This window comes from Anolis carolinensis, unplaced genomic scaffold (genome assembly GCF_035594765.1).
Source record: "Anolis carolinensis isolate JA03-04 unplaced genomic scaffold, rAnoCar3.1.pri scaffold_7, whole genome shotgun sequence".
Lineage (NCBI taxonomy): Eukaryota > Metazoa > Chordata > Lepidosauria > Squamata > Dactyloidae > Anolis > Anolis carolinensis.
The window spans coordinates 25,373,510-25,399,690 of NW_026943818.1; the positions used below are offsets into that span (position 1 = coordinate 25,373,510).

General features: G+C 41.2%; 1 protein-coding gene and 1 long non-coding RNA gene across 2 annotated transcripts in view; one reads left to right on the forward strand and one right to left on the reverse strand.

Annotated features, from left to right (window-relative positions):
* The window catches only part of nos2 (nitric oxide synthase 2), a 34,572-nt gene extending 26,118 nt beyond the window's left edge, over positions 1–8,454 (forward strand). Inside the window, exons 20-26 of the mRNA XM_062959255.1 lie at positions 510–673; positions 2,958–3,168; positions 3,410–3,497; positions 4,380–4,501; positions 5,882–6,030; positions 6,413–6,607; positions 7,871–8,454. Coding sequence (XP_062815325.1) covers positions 510–673; positions 2,958–3,168; positions 3,410–3,497; positions 4,380–4,501; positions 5,882–6,030; positions 6,413–6,607; positions 7,871–7,981 — 1,040 coding nt within the window. The 3' untranslated portion in view covers positions 7,982–8,454. The remainder of the gene's footprint in view (positions 1–509; positions 674–2,957; positions 3,169–3,409; positions 3,498–4,379; positions 4,502–5,881; positions 6,031–6,412; positions 6,608–7,870) is intronic.
* Positions 3,633–25,708, reverse strand: LOC107983678 (uncharacterized). Its single transcript, XR_010000103.1, has 2 exons — positions 25,216–25,708; positions 3,633–9,991 (listed from the first exon to the last, which is right to left on the reverse strand). It is a non-coding gene; the product is annotated as an uncharacterized LOC107983678 (long non-coding RNA).
* Positions 25,709–26,181: the final 473 nt, after the last annotated feature.

Below are 26,181 nucleotides of genomic sequence, written 5' to 3' on the forward strand. Positions count from 1 at the left end.
TGAGGAGATGATCAATGGTTTCATCGGTTTCCTTGCACAATTATTATTATTATTATTATTATTATTATTATTATTATTATTATTATTTTATTGTTAATACCATATTGTTTTTGTTGACCCTACTTTTCCACTAACAGAGCTAGTTGACTGTTTTTCTTTGAAATACGGTAAATATTCAAAAACCTTTAACCTACTGATGCCTCAATATAATTTCATTGGGATCTATTTTCATTTTTCATAAGCTGCATTTTTCATTCTCGGCTTATACTCGAGTCAATAAGTTTCCCCAGTTTTTTGTGGTAAAATTGTGTGCCTTGGCTTATACACAAGTATATATGGTATGTTGTTAAGTCAAGGCTTAGCTGAAGCTGGGAATGACTCCTTTGGCAAGGAAACGCTCCATCCGATCCGTTCCTCCTCTGACCTTCACAAGGCAGTTTCCTCTTTGGGAACTCTGAAGATGAGGCCTTCTTCTCCTCCTTCCTCTCCCGCTTCCTCTTCCATCCCAGGTGGATACTGGGCCGGCGACAAGAAGCTCCCTGCTTGCACCTTCGCCCAGGCGCTGATGCATTTCCTGGACGTCACCAGCCCTCCTTCCCAGAGATTTCTCCAAACGCTGGCCCAGTGGGCCAAGGACGACCGGGAGAAGGAGCGGCTCAACTGCTTGTGCCACGTGAGTCAACACAGGGCACCACTCCCCGAACCAGGGATGATGCATTACGCAGTTGATCTTGGACTGCAACTCCCAGCAGCCAGCATGAGAAGGAAGGCTAGGGGATACAGTCCCGTGTCCCCAGCTCTTGCCAGGCTCAAACGCATAGACCAGGGGTCCCCAAACTTTTAAAACGGGGGGCCAGTTCATGCTCCTTCGGACCGTTGGAGGGCCAGACTATAGGTGGCCACCGAGCAATAGTAATAATAATAATAACAACAGCAACAACAGCAAAAGAGGATTGGAAGAGACCCTTTGGGCCATTGAGTCCAATCCCCTTTTGCCTTTGTGCACTAAAAGCACAAGCAAAGCACCCCTGACAGATGGCCACCCAGCCTCAATGTTAATAATAATAATAATAATAATAATAATAATAATAATAATAATAATAATATATTAATAATAATAAAGAGGGTTGGAAGAGACCCTTTGGGCCATTGAGTCCAATCCCCCTTTGCCTTTGTGCACCAAAAGCACAAGCAAAGCACCCCTGACAGATGGCCACCCAGCCTCAATAATAATAATAATAATAATAATAATAATAATAATAATAATAATAATAATAATAAAAGGCCACCCTGCTGGGATCTGCACGCATCATCCAAAAATACATCACACAGTCCTAGACACTTGGGAAGTGTTCGACTTGTGATTTTGTGATACGAAATCCAGCATGTCTATCTTGTTTGCTGTGTCATACTTACAACAACAATAATAATAATAATAATAATAATAATAATAATAATAATAATAATAATAATAAATCATACAGTCCTAGACACTTGGGAAGTGTTCGACTTGTGATTTTGTGATACGAAACCCTGCATGTCTATCTTGTTTGCTGTGTCATACTTACAATAATAATAATAATAATAATAATAATAATAATAATAATAATAAATCACACAGTCCTAGACACTTGGGAAGTGTTCGACTTGTGATTTTGTGATACGAAACCCAGCATATCTATCTTGTTTGCTGTGTCATACAATAAATAATAATAATAATAATAATAATAAAAAAGAGGGTTGGAAGAGACTTCTTAGGTCATTGAGTCCAATCCCCTTCTGCCTTTATGCACCAAACGCACAAGCAAAGCACCCCTGACAAATGGCCACCTAACCTCAATGTTAATAATAATAATAATAATAGTAATAATAATAATAATAATGGTTGTAAGAGAAGAAGAGACCCCTTGGGTCATTTAGCCCAACCCCCTTCTGCCCTTGTGCCGTGGGGGCTGGATAAATGGCTTCGATGGGCCGCATCCGGTCCCCGGGCCTTAGTTTGGGGACCCCTGGCATAGACCATACAACCTCATAAGCAGCATCGAACATGCTGTCTGAGGATGATTGGACTCAGCAATAGAGTTCTACTTACAAAGCCAGTTCAGAGGAAGGAAAGCAGTCTGCTGCTGGTCTGGGGGTGATGGAACTCAGTGATAGAGTTTTACTTACAAAGCCAGTTCAGAGGGAGGGAAAAAGGCTGCTGCTGGTCTGGGGATGATGGGGCTCAGTAATAGAGTTCTACTTACAAAGCCAGTTCAGAGAGAGGGAAGTAGGTTGCTGCTGATCTGGGGATGGTGGGACTCAGCAATAGAGTTCTACTTACAAGGCCAGTTCAGAGAGTGGGAAGCAGGCTGCTTCTGGTCTGGGGATGATGAGACACAGTGGTAGAGTTCTACTTACAAAGCCAGTTCAGAAGAAGGAAAGCAGTCTGCTGGTGGTCTGGGGGTGACAGAACTCAGTGGTAGAGTTCTACTTACAAAGCCAGTTCAGAGTGAGGGAAGCAGGCTGCTGCTGGTCTGGGGATGATGGGACTCAGTGATAGAGTTCTACTTACAAAGCCAGTTCAGAGGGAGGGAAACAGGCTAAGTTTTGGTTTTCTTGGATACTACTGATCTGGGGATGATGGGGCTCAGGGAAATAGTACTACTTTCAAAGCTAGTTCAGAGAGAGGGAAGCAGGCTGCTTCTGGTCTGGGGATGATGGGGCTCAGTGATAGAGCGCTACTTGAAAAGCCAGTTCTGAGGGAAAGAAACAGACTACGCTTTGATGAATGTTGGAACTCAGTGACGAAGTGCTACTTTGAGACGGATGGAAGCAGGCTGAGTTTTGGTTTGCCTTTAGGCTGCTGGCCTGGGGATAATGGGACTCAGTGACAGAGCTCTACTTACAAAGCCAGTTCAGAGGAAGGGTTTGGTTTTGTTTGGATGCTGCTGATCTGGGGGTCTCTTCCTCCATAGAGCTTGGAGGAGTACAACAAGTGGAAGTTCTTCCGCAGCCCCACCATCCTGGAGGTCTTGGAGGAGTTCCCCTCCGTCGAGGTCTCGGCCGCCTTCCTGTTGTCCCAGCTGCCTTTGCTGAAGCCCAGGTATTACTCCATCAGTTCGTCGCAGGATTGGGACCCCAAAGAGATTCACCTGACCGTCGCCTTGGTCGCCTATAGGACACAAGGTAAGCCGTCCTTCCACCAGTGGGTTTTGAAGACCGTCGTCTTTGGGCGCATCTACACTGTTGTATTAATCCAGTTTGATCCCACCTGAACTGCCATGGCTCGATGCTGTGTGATGCTGGGAGCTGTAGTTATTCAAAGTCCCAGTATTCCATCGCAGTTCGAACTGCACAAATTCGACAATGTAGATGCACTCGTAAACACGTTTTAAGATACATGTAATTTTCCTCCCCATTTTTTCAGATGGAAACGGTCCAGTGCACCATGGGATATGCAGTACTTGGCTGAATACGATCAACTTGAAAGAGAGCATCCCTTGCTTCGTTTGCAGGTAAACATGGAACCAAAAGCTATCCACGTCTGTTGAACTTGTAGCCTTAAGAGGATACTGAGGGAAGCATATTTTGAATGCTGTTTATAATGAAAGTATTGAGGGTGATAATAATAATAATAATAATAATAATAATAATAATAATAACAACTTTATTTTTATATCTCACCTCTATCTCCCCAAAGGGGACTCAGGGCGGCTTACATGGGGCCAAGCCCGAATAAAAACAATAGCAATATAAAACACAACAACAGATAAAAGATATGCACAATTATAAAAATTTAAACATTAACCATTAAAAACAAATGACAAGAACTAATAAAAACATGGATGTCTTGGTTGGGCAATTAAGTTCCCTTAGCTTTACAAAACGACGGTTCCTTGGGGAGATGATAATTGCTAGAACGGTCTATTGATATTGATCAATGCAGGTGGATACCGTGTTTCCCCAAAAATAAGACAGTGTCTTATATTAATTTTTGCTCCCAAAGATGCACTAGGTCTTATTTTCAGGGGATGTCTTATTTTTCCATGACGAAGAATTCACATTTATTATTGAACAAAAATAAACCAGCATAACCAGACAAACTGTGAATCCTATCAAGAATTTCTTGTTACTACCATTATTTCCATGTACAACACTCTATGATATGTACATTTACCAATCCTGCATGGTCTGGTGTTCTGTTCGACGGGCATGCTTCCAAACAAAACTTTTGCTAGGTCTTACTTTCGGGGAAGGCCTTATTTTTAGGAATTCAGCAAAACCTCTACTAGGTCTTATTTTCTGGGGATGTCTTATTTTAGGGGAAACAGGGTAGCATGAAGGCTGCTCGCTCTTGGAATAACACAACTTTATCTCCCTTCTGCTGCGTTATTTAGTGCCGATGGATTTCGACTTCCCAAAGATTTCCAAAAACCATGCATTTTGATTGGCCCAGGGACAGGGATCGCTCCGTTCAGAAGCTTCTGGCAACAACGTCTCTATGACCTGGAAATCAAAGGTATGTTTAAAATTTGCTCTGGATGCATCATCGGTGGGGTTCGGTGTGCTCTCTGGTTATAGAGTAAACTAGGTTGAGTGGGTCATGGGGGTTCTATGTGCCAAGTTTGGTTCAGGTCCATCACCGGTGGAGGTCACCGTTCCTCTGGTTGTGGGTGAACTACAACACCCACTCTGGTGAGTCAGTCCCCTCAAACCCTTCCAGTAGGTTGAGTGGGTCATGGGGGTTCTGGGTGCCAAGTTTGGTCCAGGTCCATCACCGGGGGAGGTCACCGTTCCTCTGGTTGTGGGTGAACTACAACACCCATTCTGGTGAGTCAGTCCCCTCAAACCCTTCCAGTAGGATGAGTGGGTCATGGGGGTTCTGTGTGCCAAGCTTGGTCCAGGTCCATCACCGGTGGAGGTCACCGTTCCTCTGGTTGTGGGTGAACTACAACACCCATTCTGGTGAGTCAGTCCCCTCAAACCCTTCCAGTAGGATGAGTGGGTCATGGGGGTTCTGTGTGCCAAGCTTGGTCCAGGTCCATCACCGGTGGAGGTCACCGTTCCTCTGGTTGTGGGTGAACTACAACACCCACACTGGTGAGTCAGTCCCCTCAAACCCTTCCAGTAGGTTGAGTGGATCATGGGGGTTCTGGGTGCCAAGTTTGGTCCAGGTCCATCACCGGTGGAGGTCACCGTTCCTCTGGTTGTGGGTGAACTACAACACCCACTCTGGTGAGTCAGTCCCCTCAAACCCTTCCAGTAGGTTGAGTGGGTCATGGGGGTTCTGTGTGCCAAGTTTGGTCCAGGTCCATCACCGGTGGAGGTCACCGTTCCTCTGGTTGTGGGTGAACTACAACACCCATTCTAGTGAGTCAGTCCCCTCAAACCCTTCCAGTAGGTTGAGTGGGTCATGGGGGTCCTGGGTGCCAAGTTTGGTCCAGGTCCATCACCGGTGGAGGTCACTGTTCCTCTGGTTGTGGGTGAACTACAACACCCACACTGGTGAGTCAGTCCCCTCAAACCCTTCCAGTAGGTTGAGTGAGTCATGGGGGTTCTGTGTGCCAAGCTTGGTCCAGGTCCATCACCGGTGGAGGTCATCGTTCCTCTGGTTGTGGGTGAACTACAACACCCACTCTAGTGAGTCAGTCCCCTCAAACCCTTCCAGTAGGTTGAGTGGGTCATGGGGGTTCTGGGTGCCAAGTTTGGTCCAGGTCCATCACCAGTGGAGGTCACCGTTCCTCTGGTTGTGGGTGAACTACAACACCCACTCTGGTGAGTCAGTCCCCTCAAACCCTTCCAGTAGGTTGAGTGGGTCATGGGGGTTCTATGTGCCAAGCTTGGCCCAGGTCTTTGATTGGCTTAGCAAGCCAACTGACTTGGTTCCTCCGGTTTGTAGGCATCCGAGGGAGAGGGATGATGCTCCTGTTTGGCTGCCGGCACGCCAACCTGGACCACCTCTACAAAGACGACATGGAGGAGATGCTCCGGAAAGGCATCTTCCAAGGGATCCACACTGCCTACTCCAGAGAGCCAGGCCGTCCCAAAGTAAGGCTCCATTGCATAGTTGGAAAGAAGGACAGATTTGGGGAACCATAAGTGGAAGGGCTCAGATCCAATTAGAAAACGTGAGAGGCTTAGAGTTAAATAACACCTGAACTTTATCTGATAGAAAATGGGGATTTTTGCGATACATGACAACTGTAGCAAGAATGATCTATGCTCAAAGACGAAAGACTCAAAGTTATTGAGATACATGACAACAGCAGCAAGGATGATCTATGCTCAGAGATGAAAGACTCAAGGTTATTGAGATACATGACAACCTATAAGTATATGGTCTAATAAAAAATTATTATATTTCTTTGTTGTGATTCATATAGAATTCTAATAAGTGCAGTGAGCTAACTGTTGAGTTTCCCGTCCACAGGTCTATGTGCAAGATCTTCTTCAGAAGGCTCTGGCATCCAAAGTGTGCCAACTCCTACATGAGGAGGAAGGTCACCTGTACGTCTGTGGGGACGTCCGCATGGCCAGGGCCGTGGCCAAAACCATGAAGGAGATGTTTGCTAAGCAGCTGGGCTTAACGGAAGAGCAAGCGGAGGACTACTGCTTCCAGCTGAAGGTAGGCAGGTGGAAAAGTAGAATGTGGACCCTAACCCTAAAATGAAGTGGGTACCATAATATTGTGATATTACGTTGGTTTGTACAAATCATGGGTCACAATGTAAAGGTGAAGATCCTCTTGGGACCAGACAACAAAGTTATGGTGTCTACCAACCTCATTCTACCTAGAGAAGTCAGCTAGGCTGACTAATGAGTCTTTAGGCAACCCATGGGTCACAAAGTTATGGTGTCTACCAACCTCATTCTACCTAGAGAAATCAGCTAGGTTGACTAATGAGTCTTTAGGCAACCCATGGGTCACAAAGTTATGGTGTCTACCAACCTCATTCTACCTAGAGGTCAGCTAGGTTGACTAATGAGTCTTTAGGCAACCCATGGGTTACAAAGTTATGGTGTCTACCAACCTCATTCTACCTAGAGAAGTCAGCTAGGTTGACTAATGAGTCTTTAGGCAACCCATGGGTCACAAAGTTATGGTGTCTACCAACCTCATTCTACCTAGAGAAGTCAGCTAGGTTGACTAATGAGTCTTTAGGCAACCCATGGGTCACAAAGTTATGGTGTCTACCAACCTCATTCTACCTAGAGAAGTCAGCCAGGTTGACTAATGAGTCTTTAGGCAACCCATGGGTTACAAAGTTATGGTGTCTACCAACCTCATTCTACCTAGAGAAGTCAGCTAGGTTGACTAATGAGTCTTTAGGCAACCCATGGGTTACAAAGTTATGGTGTCTACCAACCTCATTCTGCCTAGAGAAGTCAGCTAGGTTGACTAATGAGTCTTTAGGCAACCCATGGGTCACAAAGTTATGGTGTCTACCAACCTCATTCTACCTAGAGAAGTCAGCTAGGTTGACTAATGAGTCCTTAGGCAACCCATGGGTTACAAAGTTATGGTGTCTACCAACCTCATTCTACCTAGAGAAGTCAGCTAGGTTGACTAATGAGTCCTTAGGCAACCCATGGGTCACAAAGTTATGGTGTCTACCAACCTCATTCTACCTAGAGAAGTCAGCTAGGTTGACTAATGAGTCTTTAGGCAACCCATGGGTCACAAAGTTATGGTGTCTACCAACCTCATTCTACCTAGAGAAGTCAGCTAGGTTGACTAATGAGTCTTTAGGCAACCCATGAGTCACAAAGTTATGGTATCTACCAACCTCATTCTTTTCATGGGGTCCGACTGTATTAAGAAATGATACGAGAACAATACAAATGCTATTACGAATGGTCAATTCCCTTTGTATCATTTTGTTTACAGAGACAAAAGCGATACCACGAGGACATATTCGGGGCGGTGTTTGCGCACGAGAACCAACGAGACACGAGACCACGACCCGGCTTCGAGTCTCCAAATCCGCTCACGTTTTAGCTGTATTTTTGCACATTCGCTCCCCTTTTCCGATGTCACGGGGAGCCAAATTTGTCTTTCCCTCCAAAATTTTGGAGGCGAATCAGTACACTTTGGCTCCCAGGATTGGTTGGGGACCAGACACCTTTTATTTAATGCTATTTATTCTATCAGATCCTTTGTCATGTGTGTATATTGTATGGGAAGAGGTCAGTTGTATGTGTTTTTAAAGAAATGTATTGCTCATATTTTTGGGAGTTGATGACTAAGCTTGAACTCTTGGTTTCCCAGATTTCTAGGCCTTGTCTACACATCTAGAATTAACCTAGATTGACTTCTTCTCCCATGTCTAAAAATGTTAATACAGGGTGATTGGTTGGGAGTTGCATCATTTATACGGTTGATTTTCCGTTTCTGTACCTTTGTTTAGTTAACCTATTGTATAAACTGTTTTGATTTTGTAAGAGAAATAAATAATTATTCCTGCTGCTGAAGGATTTTGACATTTTTGCGTACCATTTTGTCGAACACACAAAAGTTGTCACTCGTGACATCTATCTAACTTATACTTATTTCTCAAACACACAAAAGTTGTCACTCAGGACATCTATCTAACTTATTCTTATTTCTCAAACACACAAAAGTTGTGACTTGTGACATCTATCTATCTGTCTGTCTGTCTGTCTATGAATCTTATTCTTATTTCTCAAACACACAAAGGTTGTCACTCATGACATCTATCTATCTATCTATCTATCTATCTATCTATCTATCTATCTATCTATCTATTAATCTTATTCTTATTTCTCAAACACACAAAAGTTGTCACTCATGACATCTATCTATCTTATTCTTAATTCTCAAACACACAAGAGTTGTCACTTGTAACATCTATCTATCTATCTATCTATCTATCTATCTATCTATCTATCTATCTGTCTATCTATCTATCTATCTATCTATGAATCTTATTCTTATTTCTCAAACACACAAAAGTTGTCACTTGTGACATCTATCTATCTAATTCTTATTTCTCAAACACACAAGAGTTGTCACTTGTGACATCTATCTATCTGTCTGTCTGTCTATCTATCTATCTATCTATCTATGATTCTTATTCTTATTTCTCAAACACACAAAGGTTGTCACTCGTGACATCTATCTATCTAATTCTTATTTCTCAAACACACAAGAGTTGTCACTTGTGACTATCTATCTATCTATGAATCTTATTCTTATTTCTCAAACACACAAAGGTTGTCACTCATGACATCTATCTATCTATCTATTAATCTTATTCTTATTTCTCAAACACACAAAAGTTGTCACTCGTGACATCTATCTATCTTATTCTTAATTCTCAAACACACAAGAGTTGTCACTTGTAACATCTATCTATCTATCTATCTGTCTGTCTATCTATCTATCTATCTATGAATCTTATTCTTATTTCTCAAACACACAAAGGTTGTCACTCGTGACATCTACCTATCTAATTCTTATTTCTCAAACACACAAGAGTTGTCACTTGTGACATCTATCTATCTGTCTGTCTGTCTGTCTGTCTATCTATCTATCTATGAATCTTATTATTATTTCTCAAACACACAAAAGTTGTCACTTGTGACATCTATCTATCTAATTCTTATTTCTCAAACACACAAGAGTTGTCACTTGTGACATCTATCTATCTGTCTGTCTGTCTATCTATCTATCTATGATTCTTATTCTTATTTCTCAAACACACAAAGGTTGTCACTCGTGACATCTATCTATCTAATTCTTATTTCTCAAACACACAAGAGTTGTCACTTGTGACTATCTATCTATCTATCTATGAATCTTATTCTTATTTCTCAAACACACAAAGGTTGTCACTTGTGACATCTATCTATCTATCTATGAATCTTATTCTTATTTATCAAACACACAAAGTTTGTCACTCGTGACATCTATCTATCTATCTATCTATGAATCTTATTCTTATTTATCAAACACAAAAGTTGTCACTCGTGACATCCATCTATCTATCTATCTATCTATCTATCTATGAATCTTATTCTTATTTATCAAACACAAAAGTTGTCACTCGTGACATCTATCTATCTATCTATCTATCTATGAATCTTATTCTTATTTATCAAACACACAAAGGTTGTCACTCGTGACATCTATCTATCTATACACATAATAAATGTGAAAATATGTATGTATGTGTGTGGCTAGGGTGTCCACTTACACAGACAGGCTCCCACTTCCACAAACAACTATAGCTCCCACTACACAGGAGACACCAATGACTCACCAGCGTGGGAGTTATAGTTCACCCTACAGCCAGAGAGCACACTGAACCCCATCCAGAGCAAACTTGCCCAACATCACAAACTTTAGGTACTGACGGAGTTTCTTGTGGTTAACCTGGCATGATGGGAGTTATAGTTCACCCACAACCTTATGCATTGGGTGCAATTAAAAACTGACTTTTTCAAATGACCCAGGTCACACTGGGTACCCAAATTAGTATAATTCATGCACTTAGGATGCAGACAACCTCCTGTAAACTATGTGCTATTTCTTTCCTCACCACTTTGGGGCGATCAAGCCGTGCGATTTTCTCTTGCAAGGAGGCTTTGCTAATTCCCAGCTCTCCTTACAGCCAGCATATTAATTTCCACATTATGTCAGAATTAAAGAAAGTCATAGTATATTTCAAATGGTGTCATAGACTCATGGTGAGTCTATCGTTTGATGCTGGGAGTTGTAGTCCGGCGCCTTTAGCCTTCTCTTGGGCAAGAAAACTACAATTAAATTGATGCTTCAGTGCAGATGGAGCCAAATTTCTTTTCTGGGAGTTGTAGTTCTCCCACAACCAGGGGAACGGTGGCCTCCACCGACGATGGACCTGGAACAAACTTGGCACCCAGAACCCGCTAGTGGGCAGGGACAATCAAGGCCCAATCACTTCGGCTGTCGACATGGACAGGACACCGTTCAAAAACAAATGCAGCCCACCTGACTCACCACGGCCTGGCAGAGCCTGCCAGACCACAATGTATATTGACACCCCAAGAAGCAGCCTAGAAACCAGGGTTGTTGTATGTCTTTCGGGCTGTGTGGCCATGTTCCAGAAGTATTCTCTCCTGACGTTTCGCCCACATCTATGGCAGGCATCCTCAGAGGTAGTGAGGTATGGATAAACTAAGTAAGGAAAGAACATATATCTGTGGAGAGTCCAGGGTGTGGCAAGAGTCCTTTGTCACTGGGAAGCCAGCATTAATGTTTCAGTTAATCACCCTAATTAGCATTGGAAAGGTTTGTCTCTTGCCTGGGGGCATCCTTTGTTTAGTCATTAGACCTCAGAGTGTTGGTTCCCATCTACTGTTTTGATTTTTGAGTTTTTTAATACTGGCAGCCAGATTTTGTTCATTTTCATGGTTTCTTCCTTTCTGTTGAAGTTGTCCACATGCTTGTGGATTTCAATGGCTTCTCTGTGTAGTCTGACATGATAGTTGTTGGAGTGGTCCAGCATGTCTGTGTTCTCCAATAATATCCTGTGTCCAGGCTGGTTCATCTTGTGCTCTGCTATGGCTGATTTCTCTGGTTGAGTGAGTCTGCAGTGCCTCTCATGTTCTTTGACCCGTGTTTGGGCCATGCTGCTGCGTTTGGTGGTCCCTCTGTAGACTTGTCCACAGCTGCATGGTATCCGGTAGACTCCTGCAGAGGAGAGAGGATCCCTCTTGTCCTTCGCTGACCGTAGCATTGGTTGGATTTTCTTGGTGGGTCTGTAAATAGTTTGTAGGTTGTGCTTCTTCATCAGTTTGCCTATGCGGTCAGTGGTTCCCTTGATGTCTGGGAAGAACCCCTTTCCTCTCTGTCTTGACTCTCGTGGCTTGTTCTTGGCCTTGCAGCTCTCCTGATGTCCGTGGTGGAGTCTCCATTGGCCTGTAGAGCCCAGTTGAGGTGGTTGAGTTCACCTTGGAGGAGGTGGGCTTCGTAGATTCTCTGTGCACGGTCTGCCAGGGCTTGGATTGTGCTCCTTTTTGGACTTGGTTGGAGTTTTTATGAAGGTCTCTATCTGTGTGTTGGTTTTCTGTAAACTTTGTGGCCCAATTGTTGATTGGGTTTGCGGATGACCAGAACATCTAGAAATGGCCGTTTCCCTTCCTTTTCTTTTTCCAGGGTGAATTGGATGTTTGGGTGGATGCTGTTCAGATGGTCCAGGAACTTGCCGAGTTCTTCCTCTCCATGGCTCCAAATGGTGAAGGTGTCATCTACGTATCTGAACCAAACAGTTGGCTTTTTTGGTGCTGTTTCTAGGGCCTGTTTTTCAAAGTATTCCATATAGAAATCTGCTAGTCTAGAAACCCTTCATTGACTCAATGACTCCGTCATCATTCCTCGTTAATCCCCAGCAAACCCATTGTTCCTAGATAAGCCCGCCCCCTCATCCCTGATTGGTGGGAGGGGGACCCCGAGGCTAGGGAGCCCTCTGATTGGACGAGGGTTCCCGCCGCCACTTTAAGGACCAATCGGCGCCTAGGAGGGCGGGGAAAGGGGTAGCGCGGAATTCAATCCCGTATTTTGGTGATAAAAGGGTTGATCTGAGAATGTCTGTCATGACTGGCAGATGTCATCCTGTTTCAGCTGAAACGGAATAAAACTCCTCGGTCTTCTTTCTTCTCGTCTGGACGGTGAGAATGTCTGGCTAAGCCTTGACTCATTTCCCCTCCCAAGGAAATCCCTCCTCGAATTCTAGCTCGACGACAGTTCCATAGAATGAAGCCCTTCCATCAAGGCCCCGCCCGCCCAACCGCCAGCCTTCATTCTGGGCCGACCAGCCATGCGAGGCAGGGGCTTCCCGTGGCGGTGGGGGCCGTGGTGGGGGCCCTCGCGGCGGCTGCGGCCCCTGACTGGGCGCCCGGGCCTGGAGGGCTATGTGCTGGAGGCGCCGCGGTGGCGGGTGCGCTGGGCCTGCCTCCCGCTTTGGGCCGCGGCGCTGGTCGGCCTCCGCCTCCTCCTCCCTTGGGGACTGGCCCTCCTCCTCGTGGCGGCGGCGGAGAAAGCCTGGCGGGCCCGCAGGAGGTGAGCTTGGCGGACTCCATCTCCCAGGCGCCCCCCTCATTGGCCGTCACGGCCGAGGCTTCTGGGAGTTGGAGTTCAACGCTCCAGCGCATGCGCTCTTCCCCATCCCGTCAGTCTTTCCCTCAGGGATCTCGGACTCCATCTCCCAGGCGCCTCCCTCATTGACCGTCACGGCCGAGGCTTCTGGGAGTTGGAGTTCAACGCTCCAGCGCATGCGTTCTTCCCCATCCCGTCAGTCTTTCCCTCAGGGATCTCGGACTCCATTTCCCAGGCGCCCTCCTCATTGGCCCACGCGGCGGAGGCTTCTGGGAGTCGGAGTCCAAACCTTAGGCGGCTTCCTTGGGAGGGTTTGAAATAATACAGTGGAATCTCACTTATTGGGCCGGCAGAACGTTGGATAAGCGAATATGTTGGATAATGAGATTAAGGAAAAGCCTATTACACTTCAAATTAGGGTATGATTTTACACATTAAGCACCAAAATATCATGTTTAACAAAAAATTTGACAGAAAAAGTAGTTCAATAGGCAGTAATGCTACGTAGTAATTACTGTATTTACGAATTTAGCACCAAAATATCACGATGTATTGAAAACATTGACTACCAAAATGCATTGGATAATCCAGAAGTTGGATAAGCGAGAATCCTAGGGTTGGAAAGGGACCCCAAAGGTCATCCAGTCCAACCCTATGTATACTATCTATGTATTTCTGTCTTTCTATTTATCTGCACAGCTATCCATCTATCCATAGATGTTGTTGTTGTTGTTATTACTATTATTATTATTAGTTAACCAAGAGTCCATTAATATTATTATTATGTCCTTGAGTTAATCAAAAGCACACTGGCTTATTAATATAATAATATTAATATAATATTATATTAATATAAATTTTTAGGCTAGGCCCTTCCCTTGAGTTAACCAAGAGCCTGCTGGTTGATTATGATTATTATTATTATTATTATTATTATTATTATTATTATTATTATTATTATGATTGGGTGTTTGAGTTAATTGAGAGTTAATTGAGAGTGCAATGATTATTATTAATAACAACAATAATAATAAGAAGAAGAAGGTTGGCTCCTTGAGTTAATCAAGAATGCAATTATTTATTATTATTATTATTATTATTATGGTTGGGTGCTTGAGTTAATTGAGACTGCAATGATTATTATTATTAATAATAATAAGAAGGAGAAGGTTGGCTCCTTGAGTTAATCGAGAATGCAGTGATTTATTATTATCTTTATTATTGTTGTTGTTTTTGTTGTTGTTGGGTCCTTGAGTTAACCAAGAGTGTACTGGTTTATTATTATTATTATTATTATTAGGTCCTTGAGTTAACCAAGAGCACACTGGATGATGATGATGATGATGGGTAGGTCATTGAGTTAACCAAGAGCATACTGGCTTATTATTATTATTATCATCATCATTGGGTCCTTGAGTTAACTGAGATTGCACTGGGTTGTTTTATTATTATTATTATTATTATTATTATTATTACTATTATTATTATTTTGGCTGGGTCCTTGAGTTAACCAAGAGCCTATTGCAGGGGTCCCCAAACTAAGGCCCAGGGGCCGGATGCGGCCCTCCAAGGCAATTTACCTGGCCCCCGCCCTTAGTTTTAGACTTAGGCTCGCCCGAAGTCTGAAATGACTTGAAGCACACAACAACAACAACAACAACAACAACAATCCTAATTAACTTGACTATCTCATTGGTCAAAAGTAGGCCTACACTTCCCATTGAAATTCTGGTTGTTAGTTAAAATTGTTCTTATTTTTAAATATTGTATTGTTCTTTCATTGTTTGTTTGTTTTTTTGCACTACAAATAAGACATGTGCAGTGTGCATAGGAATCTGTACATATGTATTTTTTTCAAATGATAATTTGGCCATAGCACTCCCCCAGACTCCCAAGACCCTCACGCAACTCCGTTCTGTCAATATATTGTATATACATATAATATTGATAATAATATTATAATGTTAAACAATATAATACTAATAATAATACCATATAATAATATTAATTATATGTTATATATTACATATAATATTACAATATAGTAATACATAATGATAATATTGTGTTATGCTAATCTATATATATAAGAGTGATGGCATTGTGATCGAGGTGACCACCCCCCCCCCCCCCAGGACTTTGTAAAAGATAGTTCAAAAATCAAGACTTTATGTTCTATATTCCATATATTTATAGTAGAAGGTGATTGAGATTTTTTACTGGAGTTTACTGTGACTCTCTGCACAAAAGGTGTTTGACCTTTTAGCCTGAGGCAAGAGATAACAACTTCATGAATTGTAAAATCATGCTGCTAAAACTCCACTTTTATGAATTTCCATGCTGGGTTCTCCAGATGTTATGAACTTCGTTCTTATCAAATATTTTCAATTGTTTATATCATTCATGATTCCCTTTTATGCAATGTAACTCACTTTTATGAATTCTCCCTTATTTCCATGAAATCTATCTATCTGCCTATATGTATTTGTACTCTTTGGGATCCCCGGAAAATATGTATTTTTCCCAGCATGGTTTATATTCCAACTTTATTTTATTTTTCATTTTATTTCATATAATTGTCAAGTCATGAAATCAAATAGGAAATATTTTGAACTCAACCTGAACCCCAGAACTTATCCCATTTCCTATGACCCAGGCTTCCCTTCCCAAAAACAAAAGGATAATCTGCCACCGCTAAACCCAATCAAATTCAAATTGCATGGACAATATAGGGCTTGAGTCGCCGAATTCGGAGTGTTGACCTAAAGGTGATTCGCCCCAAGGCAAACATTGTCATATCTCACCCAAAGGAAAATCCAGGACACCTCAGGAAGGCGCCCTGCAGAGCCTGTCAATATGGCTCATCACCACCCATCTTTGCTTCCACCTCTGACACCCCAAGGCATATCTAAAATCTGTATACGTGACAGAAACCCGGACACCCTTGATTGCTGCCATTGATAAATTAATCACCTTTTAGAAATCGGTCTAGCAGGACCTAATCCGATAGTTCCTGCCCTGTCACCTCATTGTTTCAACAACTCCCGCCTTCTCTTTCCTGATTGGCCCGAGTAGAGACAAAAAGGCAGTTTCCTATTGGGCCAACGGAGCAAGGCGGGAAACGAAAGCCCGCCTCGTTCAACCTTCTAGCCTATCAACGATCAGATGGGCGGGGGAGCAGGGTGGGAAATTCAAAGGGCTGTCAGACTGAAATTTTGTATAAATATGGCTTTATTTTGATTGTATGGTACCCTAGTAGACCGAATGATCGCTACTAGAGTCCTCTTCAGCTGAATTGCTCAATAAAGACTCCTTGGCGGATTTTCCTTCAACTTTAGCGGACCTTCTTCATTTCGGCTTCAGGTTGTATTGCGGCTCATATTTTCCTATTGGCTCCGCCAAGGTCCGTTCTCTCAGGACCGGATCGGGTCTCTCCTTAAGGGCCCGATCCCCTAAAACGCGGTCGACAACAGCATCATGGCGACCAACAAAACAACAAAACTACAGGCCCCCCAACCTCAAAATTTAACAACACAACCCATCATTCACGGCTCTAGGTTGATACAACAAAAAAGAAAAGAAAAATAAAGTCCTAATTAGAGGGAGAGGAATAATTTTTTTTATCCAATTGCTGCCAGTTAGAAGGCTAAGCTCCTCCCACTTGGATTATTATAAATATAATAACTGTAATAATTAGAATAATATATAATAATAAGAAGAATAGTTGTATGCTAATGCATTTATGTTGAACCGCATTGAGTCCCCTTTGGGGAGATAAAGCGGGATATAAATAAATAGAATAATAATGACAACAAAAATAAAAGGCTATATAATAATTATTATCATTTAAATTGTATGCCTATGCTTTTACGTTAAGCGGGGTATAAATAAGATTATATTAATATTAATAATAATAGAATAATTTATAATAATTATTTAAATTGTATGCCTATGCTTTTATGTTAAGCCGTTTTGAGTTCCCTTTGGGGGGAGATAAAACAGGGTATAAATAAATAGGATAATAAATAATAATAATAATAATAATAATAATAATAATAATAATAATAAATAGAATAATATATAATAATAATTTATATTGTATTAGAATAATAGAATAATATATAATAATAATGATAATAATAACAATAATTTAAGTTGTACGCTTATACTTTTATGTTAAGCCGGTTTGAGTCCCCTTTGGGGAGATAAAGTGGGGCATAAATAATAAATATAATATTAATAAAATAAAATAGAATAATATTAATAAAATAATATATAATTTAAATTGTATGCCTATGCTTTTATGTTAAGCCGGTTTGAGTCCCCTTTGGGGGGAGATAAAGCAGGGTATAAATATAATAACAGTAATAATTAGAATAATAATAATAATAATAATAATAATAATAATAATAATAATAGTTTGCTAATGCATTTATGTTAAGCCGCGTTTGATCCTCTTTTGGGGGCGGGTTAAGGCGTAGTAAATAAATAATATATAGTAATAATAATAATTACAATTTAAATTGTATGCCTATGCTTTTATGTTAAGCCAGTTTGAGTCCCCTTTGGGGGGAGATAAAGCAGGGTATATATGTAATAATAGTAATAATTAGAATATTATAATAATAATTGTTTGCTAATTCATTTATGTTAAGCAGCTTTTGATCCCCTGGGGGAGGGTGGTGATAAAGCGGCATATAAAGAAATAGAATAATAATAAATAAATAATATATGGTAATAATAATAATTAAAATTGTATACCTATGCTTTTATGTTAAGCCGGTTTGAGTCCCCTTTGGGGGGAGATAAAGCAGGGTATAAATATAATAACAGTAATAATTAGAATAATAAAATAATAATAATAATTGTTTGCTAATGAACTTACGTTAAGCCGCGTTTGATCCCCTTGGGTGGCATATAAATAAATAGAATAATAATAAATAAATAATATATGGTAATAATGGTACTAATGGTTATTCCTGACCGGTTGCATCCGCATGGGTAATTTCTTGATATAGCCTCAGGGTTCAACTCACTTTTGGGTTCTCCTCCATGATCTTATAGCACTTTTAACTTCCTCCATGTTTACAAGTCTCAGTTAGAGCACTTTTGACCTGCCCATCCTTATGTTTTATTGCTGCGTTTTAACTTTGTCTTATTCATGGTTATGATTTTATCGTATGTTTTAATTTTCGTTCGTGCGTTTTCAGTATTTGATGTTATTGTATGTACGCTTGTTTTGCATTGTAAGCCGCCCCGAGTCCCTGCGGGGAAACGGAGGCGGGGTACAAGAATAAAATTATTATTATTATTATTATTATTATTATTATTATTATTATTATTATTAATATTGTAATATGCAATATATTGTATTATTTTAATACGATATAATACTAATACAATATAATAATATAAATTATATATTATATTTTACATGTAATATGACTAATAATATTACAATATATTGATACAGTACAATATACAGTAGAGTCTCACTTATCCAACATAAACGGGCCGGCAGAACGTTGGATAAGCGAATATGTTGGATAATAAGGAGAGATTAAGAAAATGCCTATTAAACATCAAATTACGTTATGATTTTACAAATTTCAGCACCAAAAACATCATGTTATACAACACATTTGACAGAAAAAGTAGTTCATTACACATTAATGCTATGTAGTAATTACTGTATTTACGAATTTAGCACCAAAATATCACAATGCATTGAAAACATTGACTACAAAAATGCGTTGGATAATCCAGAACGTTGGATAAGCGAGTGTTGGATAAGTAAGACTCTACTGTAATACTAATAATTCAATATAATAATATTAATTCCTAGCTGCGCCCGGCCATGCGTTGCTGTGGTTAGGACTTAATTTTTCTTTTCTTTTTGTTGTATGAACGTAGAGGCGTGGGTGAGAGGTTGTGCTGTCAATTTTCGAGGTTGTGGGGCATTTAGTTTAGTTGTTTTGTCTGGTGCCGCGATTCCATTACCCATTTATATATATAGATAGCGATGCCTGGCCAGGCGTTGCTGTGGCTAGGACTTAATTTTTCTTTTCTTTTTGTTGTATGAACATAGAGGCATGGATGAGAGGTTGTGCCGTCAATTTTCGAGGTTGTGGGGCATTTAGTTTAGTTGTTTTGTCTGGTGCCGCGATTCCATTACCCTTATATATATATAGATAGCGATGCCTGGCCAGGCGTTGCTGTGGTTAGGACTTAATTTTTCTTTTCTTTTTGTTGTATGAACGTAGAGGCATGGATGAGAGGTTGTGCTGTCAATTTTCGAGGTTGTGGGGCATTTAGTTTAGTTGTTTTGTCCGGTGCCGCGATTCCATTACCCTTTTATATATATAGATAGCGATGCCTGGCCAGGCGTTTCTGTGGCTAGGACTTAATATTTCTTTTCTTTTTGTTGTATGAACGTAGAGGCGTGGATGAGAGTTTGTGCTGTCAATTTTCGAGGTTGTGGGGCATTTAGTTTAGTTGTTTTGTCCGGTGCCGTGATTCCATTACCTATATATATATATATATATATATATATATATATATATATATAATATTTTACATGCAATATTACGAATAATATTACAATATATTGCTACAGTACAATATAGTAATTTATTACCAGTATTGTACTATGCTAATATAATACCGTGTTTCCCCGAAAATAAGACAGTGTCTTATATTATTTTTTACTCCCAAAGATGCGCTAGGTCTTATTTTCAGGGGATGTCTTATTTTTCCATGAAGAAGAATTCACATTTATTGTTGAACAAAAAAGTGAACATTTATTCTATACTGTACAATAGTTGTCATCACAAACCAACATAACCAAACCAGACAAACTGTGACTCCTGCCAAGAATGTCTTGTTACTACAGTAGAGTCTCACTTATCCAACACTCACTTATCCAACGTTCTGGATTATCCAACGCATTTTCGTAGTCAATGTTTTCAATATATCGTGATATTTTGGTGCTAAATTCATAAATACAGTAATTACTACATAGCATTACTGTGTATTGAACTACTTTTTCTGCCAAATTTGTTGTCTAACATGATGTTTTAGTGCTTCATTTGTAAAATCATAACCTAATTTGATGTTTAATAGACTTTTCCTTAATGCCACCTTATTATCCAACATATTCGCTTATCCAACATTCTGCCAGCCCGTTTATGTTGGATAAGTGAGACTCTACTGTACCATTATTTCCATATACAACTGGTATGTACATTTACCAATCCTGCATGCTATGGTGTTTTGTTTGGCGGGCGCCGGGCATGCTTCCAAACAAATACTTTGCTAGGTCTTACTTTCGGGGGAGGCCTTATATTTAGCAATTCAGTAAAACCTCTACTAGGTCTTATTTTTTGGGGATATCTTATTTTCGGGGAAACAGGGTATTGTATGTAAATGTAATTTGTAAGCCGCTCTGAGTCCCCTTCGGGGTGAGAAGGGCGGCATATAAATGTAGCTAATAAATAAATAAATAAATAAAATGGTATGCCTATGCTTTTATGTTAAGCCGCTTTCCCCCTCTGATGCCCTCCTCTTTGCAGGGGTCCAAGGGCCACCTTCCCAGCGGCCACTCCACCCTCCTGGGTCAACCGGGTCCTGAAGGACTTCAGCCCCTCCGTGGCCGAGAGGCGCCAGGAGGCCGGGATCAACTCAGCCGGCCGCAGCCGCTTCGTCCCCTCGCCTTACTCCTCGTCTTCCTTGGTGGGCAGTTGGGGACGGCGGCCTTCCCGCCTGGCGCTGAGCCCGGACCCGTTTGCGAGGGAGACGGTGGTCAAGGCTCTGCAGGAAAAGGAGAAGGCCAAGAGGAGGAGAGCGGAGGACGGGGGGCCCGAGCAGGAGCCCCTCCTCCGCGGGAGGGACAAGAGGAGGTGAGCAGGGGTCGGCCGGTAGGGTCCTCTTGGATCTGAGTCCAGAAAAAATAAACTCAAGGTATCATTATTAGTATTACTATTACTATCGCGGAACAAAATAAACTCTTAACTCAAGGTATTTTTATTATTATTATTTATTATTGTGATGACTTGACGTGACAGAGAATGGAATCCCTTCAGATCCCACCGCTGCCACCAATTATGTGAAGCCTTGATGTGATGACAGGGATGGAACCTTTTTGGATCCCACCGCTGCCACCAAAATGCGAAGGGTTCACCTTCTACCTCTATGTATTTCACTTTTCTATGTTGTCGCTGCCACCACCTTTGAAAGATGCTTTGCTCAAATAATAAGCAACATTTGAAGAAACAGTAACTTGTTTATTTATAGTACAAAGCTTGATGGTTGCAAGAATGTTATAACTTAAGTTGAACGATGTTACTTCTGTACAGTAAGTGTTGCAAGACTTTTCAATCGTTTCACTGAGCTTAGTATGGTATTAGCTTTATAAGACTTGTTTCTTTCAGTTAGGAATACTGTCCTTCTTGAACTTAATTGATCTGTATCCGATCAAACTTGGACTGGGGAGTTTAACTGGTTAACCCTAGTCCTTCTATGACTTAGGGATGTAACCTCAGCTCTTTAGTTATTCCTACTAAAGGCTCAGCAACTTTAATTTTAGCCCTTCTCCGCTAAAACTCTCTAGCTGCTCAACTTCCTCCCACAATCTCTTTATTTCGATCACACTCCTTTCCCACTGAATAGAACCAACTGCTCTGCTCAACCGACAAACTCCAACTGCCGAATTCCAACTGCTAAATTTTGAATTCTAAGGCTTCCACCAGCAAGGTGAAGCCACGCCCCTTTTCCTGGCCATGCCTTAGAGGCTCCCAGCTTCTGTATAAGAATAGCTGAAATATATAACTTTAAACAGTCAACCTAAACATAACAATCATGAATAAAACACAATGATCATGACTTCTTTACAATTATATTTATTATTATTATTTGCGGCATTTATATCCCGCCCGGGAAAACTCAAGGTATCATTATTATTATTATTATTGCCAGTACTATTATTAATATTTTATTTTATGTGAGCCTGGGCCAACTCCGGTTGGGCTTCTTCCACTTTTCCATTCTTCTCCTTCTCTTCTTTTTGCAGGCGCCACGAGAGCGGAAGGAGCGTGCCCTCGGCCCTCGAGCCCTTCCCGTCGGTGTCTCATGCAGCCGAGTGAGTGCCTAGCGTGGCGGGGAACCCGTGGCGTGCAATGTTTTGTTGTGCCAGCTGTCAGCTCTAGTTTGTAGTGGGGTTTTCTTGTACTGATTCTGCTCTAGTTTGTAGTGCGGTTTTCTTGTACTGAGTCTGCTCTATTTTGTAGTGCGGTTTTCTTGTACTGGTTTTTTGTCTGCTGTGCTTTTAGGAGTTTCTGATTTTTGACTTCAATCAAAGCAGGTTCTTCACTTTGCTTTACATATTCTGCCATATTATTATTATTCTTCCCCTTCTTTCCTTAGTCCTGCTGCTCCGGACGCCCTCCCCGTCCTCAAGGATGCCGCCTCCTCCTTCTCCTACTCCGTGTCTTCCGCCAAGAGGCGCTGCCGCCGCTGCCGCCGCTGCCGCTCCTCCTCCTCACTGTCGTCCGGCTCCACCGAGAGCGTCTCTTACGGCATCCCCACCATATGCAAGGACAAGGTGGGCGGGAATGTGCTCGTGGGTACACGCTTGCTCCAATCTGACTCTGGCCAACCCATCGTGCAGATCAGTCTGGTGTAGCACTCGACTCTGAAACACCCATCCCTTAGTATTATTATTATTATTACTGGGAGCCCCCGATGGCCTAGTGGACTAAAGCCTCGTGACTTGAAGGTTGGGTTGCTGGCCTGAAAGCTGCCAGGTTCGAATCCCACCCGGGGAGAGCGCGGATGAGCTCCCTCTATCAGCTCCAGCTCCATGCGGGGACATGAGAGAAGCCTCCCACAAGGATGGTAAAACATCAAAACATCTGGGTGTCCCCTGGGCAATGTCCTTGCAGACGGCCAATTCTCTCACTCCAGAAGCGACTCAAGTTGCTCCTGACACGAAAAAAATATATATTATTACTATTATTATTATTATAGTTGGGTCCTTGAGTTAACCAAGCGTCCCCTCTGGTGAGAATGGCGGGGTAGAAAAGTTGTAAATAAATAAATAAATTATTAATATTAATACGTTGGCCAAGTTGAGCCTGTAGATTTATTATTATTATTATTAATATTATTATTATTATTATTATGCTTGGGTCCTTAGGTTAACTGAGAGCGCACTGGCTTATATAATATACTATAATATATCATTATTATTATTTTATTATGACACAGCAAACAAGGTAGACATGCTGGATTTCGTATCACAAAATCACAAGTCGAACACTTCCCAAGTGTCTAGGACTGTGTGATGTATTATTATTATTATTATTATTATTATTATTATTATTATTATTTTATTATGACACAGCAAACAAGATAGATATGCTCGATTTCATATCACAAAATCACAAGTCGAACACTTCCCAAGGCAACCCATGGGTCACAAAGTTATGGTGTCTACCAACCTCATTCTACCTAGAGAAGTCAGCTAGGTTGATTAATGAGTCTTTAGGCAACCCATGGGTCACAAAGTTATGGTATCTACCAACCTCATTCTTTTCATGGGGTCCGACTGTATTAAGAAATGATACGAGAACAATACAAATGCTATTACGAATGGTCAATTCCCTTTGTATCATTTTGTTTACAGAGACAAAAGCGATACCACGAGGACATATTCGGGGCGGTGTTTGCGCACGAGAACCAACGAGACACGAGACCACGACCCGGCTTCGAGTCTCCAAATCCGCTCACGTTTTAGCTGTATTTTTGCACATTTGCTCCCCTTTTCCTATGTCACGGGGAGCCAAATTTGTCTTTCCCTCCAAAACTTTGGAGGCGAATCAGTACACTTTGGCTCCCAGGATTGGTTGGGGACCAGACACCTTTTATTTAATGCTATTTATTCTATCAGATCCTTTGTCATGTGTGTATATTGTATGGGAAGAGGTCAGTTGTATGTGTTTTTAAAGAAATGTATTGTTCATATTTTTGGGAGTTGATGACTGAGCTTGAACTCTTGGTTTCCCAGATTTCTAGGCCTTGTCTACACATCTAGAGTTAACCTAGTAAGTAAGTAAGTAAGTAAAAGTTTATTTGTATACCACCCTCTCTCCCGAAAGGGACTCAGGGCGGTTTCCAATATAAAATCAGCATAAAACATTGTACAATAAAACACTGAAAACACTATAAAACGCTATAAGAATTAAAAACAAAAACAAAACGTAACAATTGAATAAAACAATCACATAAGCAGAAGGAATATGATCACTCAAATAACATGAATCTGCAAAGAAAGAGGAAAAAAGGACCACTGGGATGGAGGAGAGGATGGCCTGGAGGGACCACTAGAACTAAAATACAATGTTATATTCTAAGATGCTTTCGGGCAGAGGAATATAGTGCAATGTTTCAAGTCAAAGAGATGGCCTGTGCAACTAGCTATGGGCTCGGTTATCCAAAGGCGCAGGTTTTAAGCAGGCTTTTGAAGGAAGCCAGGGTGGGTGCTTGCCGGATCTCCTCCGGAAGGGAATTCCAGATCCGGGGAGTAACAATAGAAAATAGAAAACCTAGATTGACTTCTTCTCCCATGTCTAAAAATGTTAATACAGGGTGATTGGTTGGGAGTTGCATCATTTATACGGTTGATTTTCCGTTTCTGTACCTTTGTTTAGTTAACCTATTGTATAAACTGTTTTGATTTTGTAAGAGAAATAAATAATTATTCCTGCTGCTGAAGGATTTTGACATTTTTGCGTACTGTTTTGTCAAACACACAAAAGTTGTCACTCGTGACATCTATCTAACTTATTCTTATTTCTCAAACACACAAAAGTTGTCACTCATGACATCTATCTATCTGTCTATCTATCTATCTATCTATCTATTAATCTTATTCTTATTTCTCAAACACACAAAAGTTGTCACTCGTGACATCTATCTATCTATCTATCTATCTAATTCTTATTTCTCAAACACACAAGAGTTGTCACTTGTGACATCTATCTGTCTGTCTGTCTATCTATCTATCTATCTATCTATCTATGAATCTTATTCTTATTTCTCAAACACACAAAGGTTGTCACTTGTGACATCTATCTATCTACCTATCTATGAATCTTATTCTTATTTCTCAAACACACAAAGGTTGTCACTCGTGACATCTATCTACATAATGCTTTGAGCTGGGCTTTACAGAAGCAACCACTTGCAATGAAAGGGTCCCTAATGGTCACAATGCCATGTACTGGGCTTTATAGAATTAACCACTTGCAATGAAATAAGGGTCCACAATGAGCACAATCCTAGGGTCCACAATTAGCACAATGGTAAGTACTGGGCTTTATTGAATGAACCCCTTGCAATGAAAGGGGGATCCATAAGGATCATAATGCCACGCACTGGGCTTTACAGAATGAACCATTTGCAATGAAAGGGTCCACAATGAACAGAATGCCATGCACTAAGCTTTACAGAATAAACCACTTACAATGAAAGCAGGATCCACAGTGAACAAAATGCTATGTACTGGTCTTTACAGAATGAACCTCTTGCAATGAAAGCAAGATCCACAAATGAACATAATGCTTTGAACTGGGCTTTACAGAAGCAACCACTTGCAATGAAAGAAGGGTCCACAATGAGCACAATCCTATGTACAGGGCTTTACAGAATGAACCAGTTGCAATGAAATAAGTGTCCACAATGATCACAATGCTATGTACTGGGCTTTACAGAATGAACCACTAGCAATGAAAGAAGGGTCCACAATGAACACAATCCTATGTACTGGGCTTTACAGAATGAACCAGTTGCAATGAAAGAAGGGTCCACAATTATCACAATGCTATGTACTGGGCTTTACAGAATGAACCAGTTGAAATGAAAGAAGGGTCCACAATGATCACAATGCTATGTACTGGGCTTTACAGAATGAACCAGTTGCAATGAAAGAAGGGTCCACAATGATCACAATGCTATGTACTGGGCTTTACAGAATGAACCACTAGCAATGAAAGAAGGGTCCACAATGAGCACAATCCTATGTACTGGGCTTTACAGAATGAACCAGT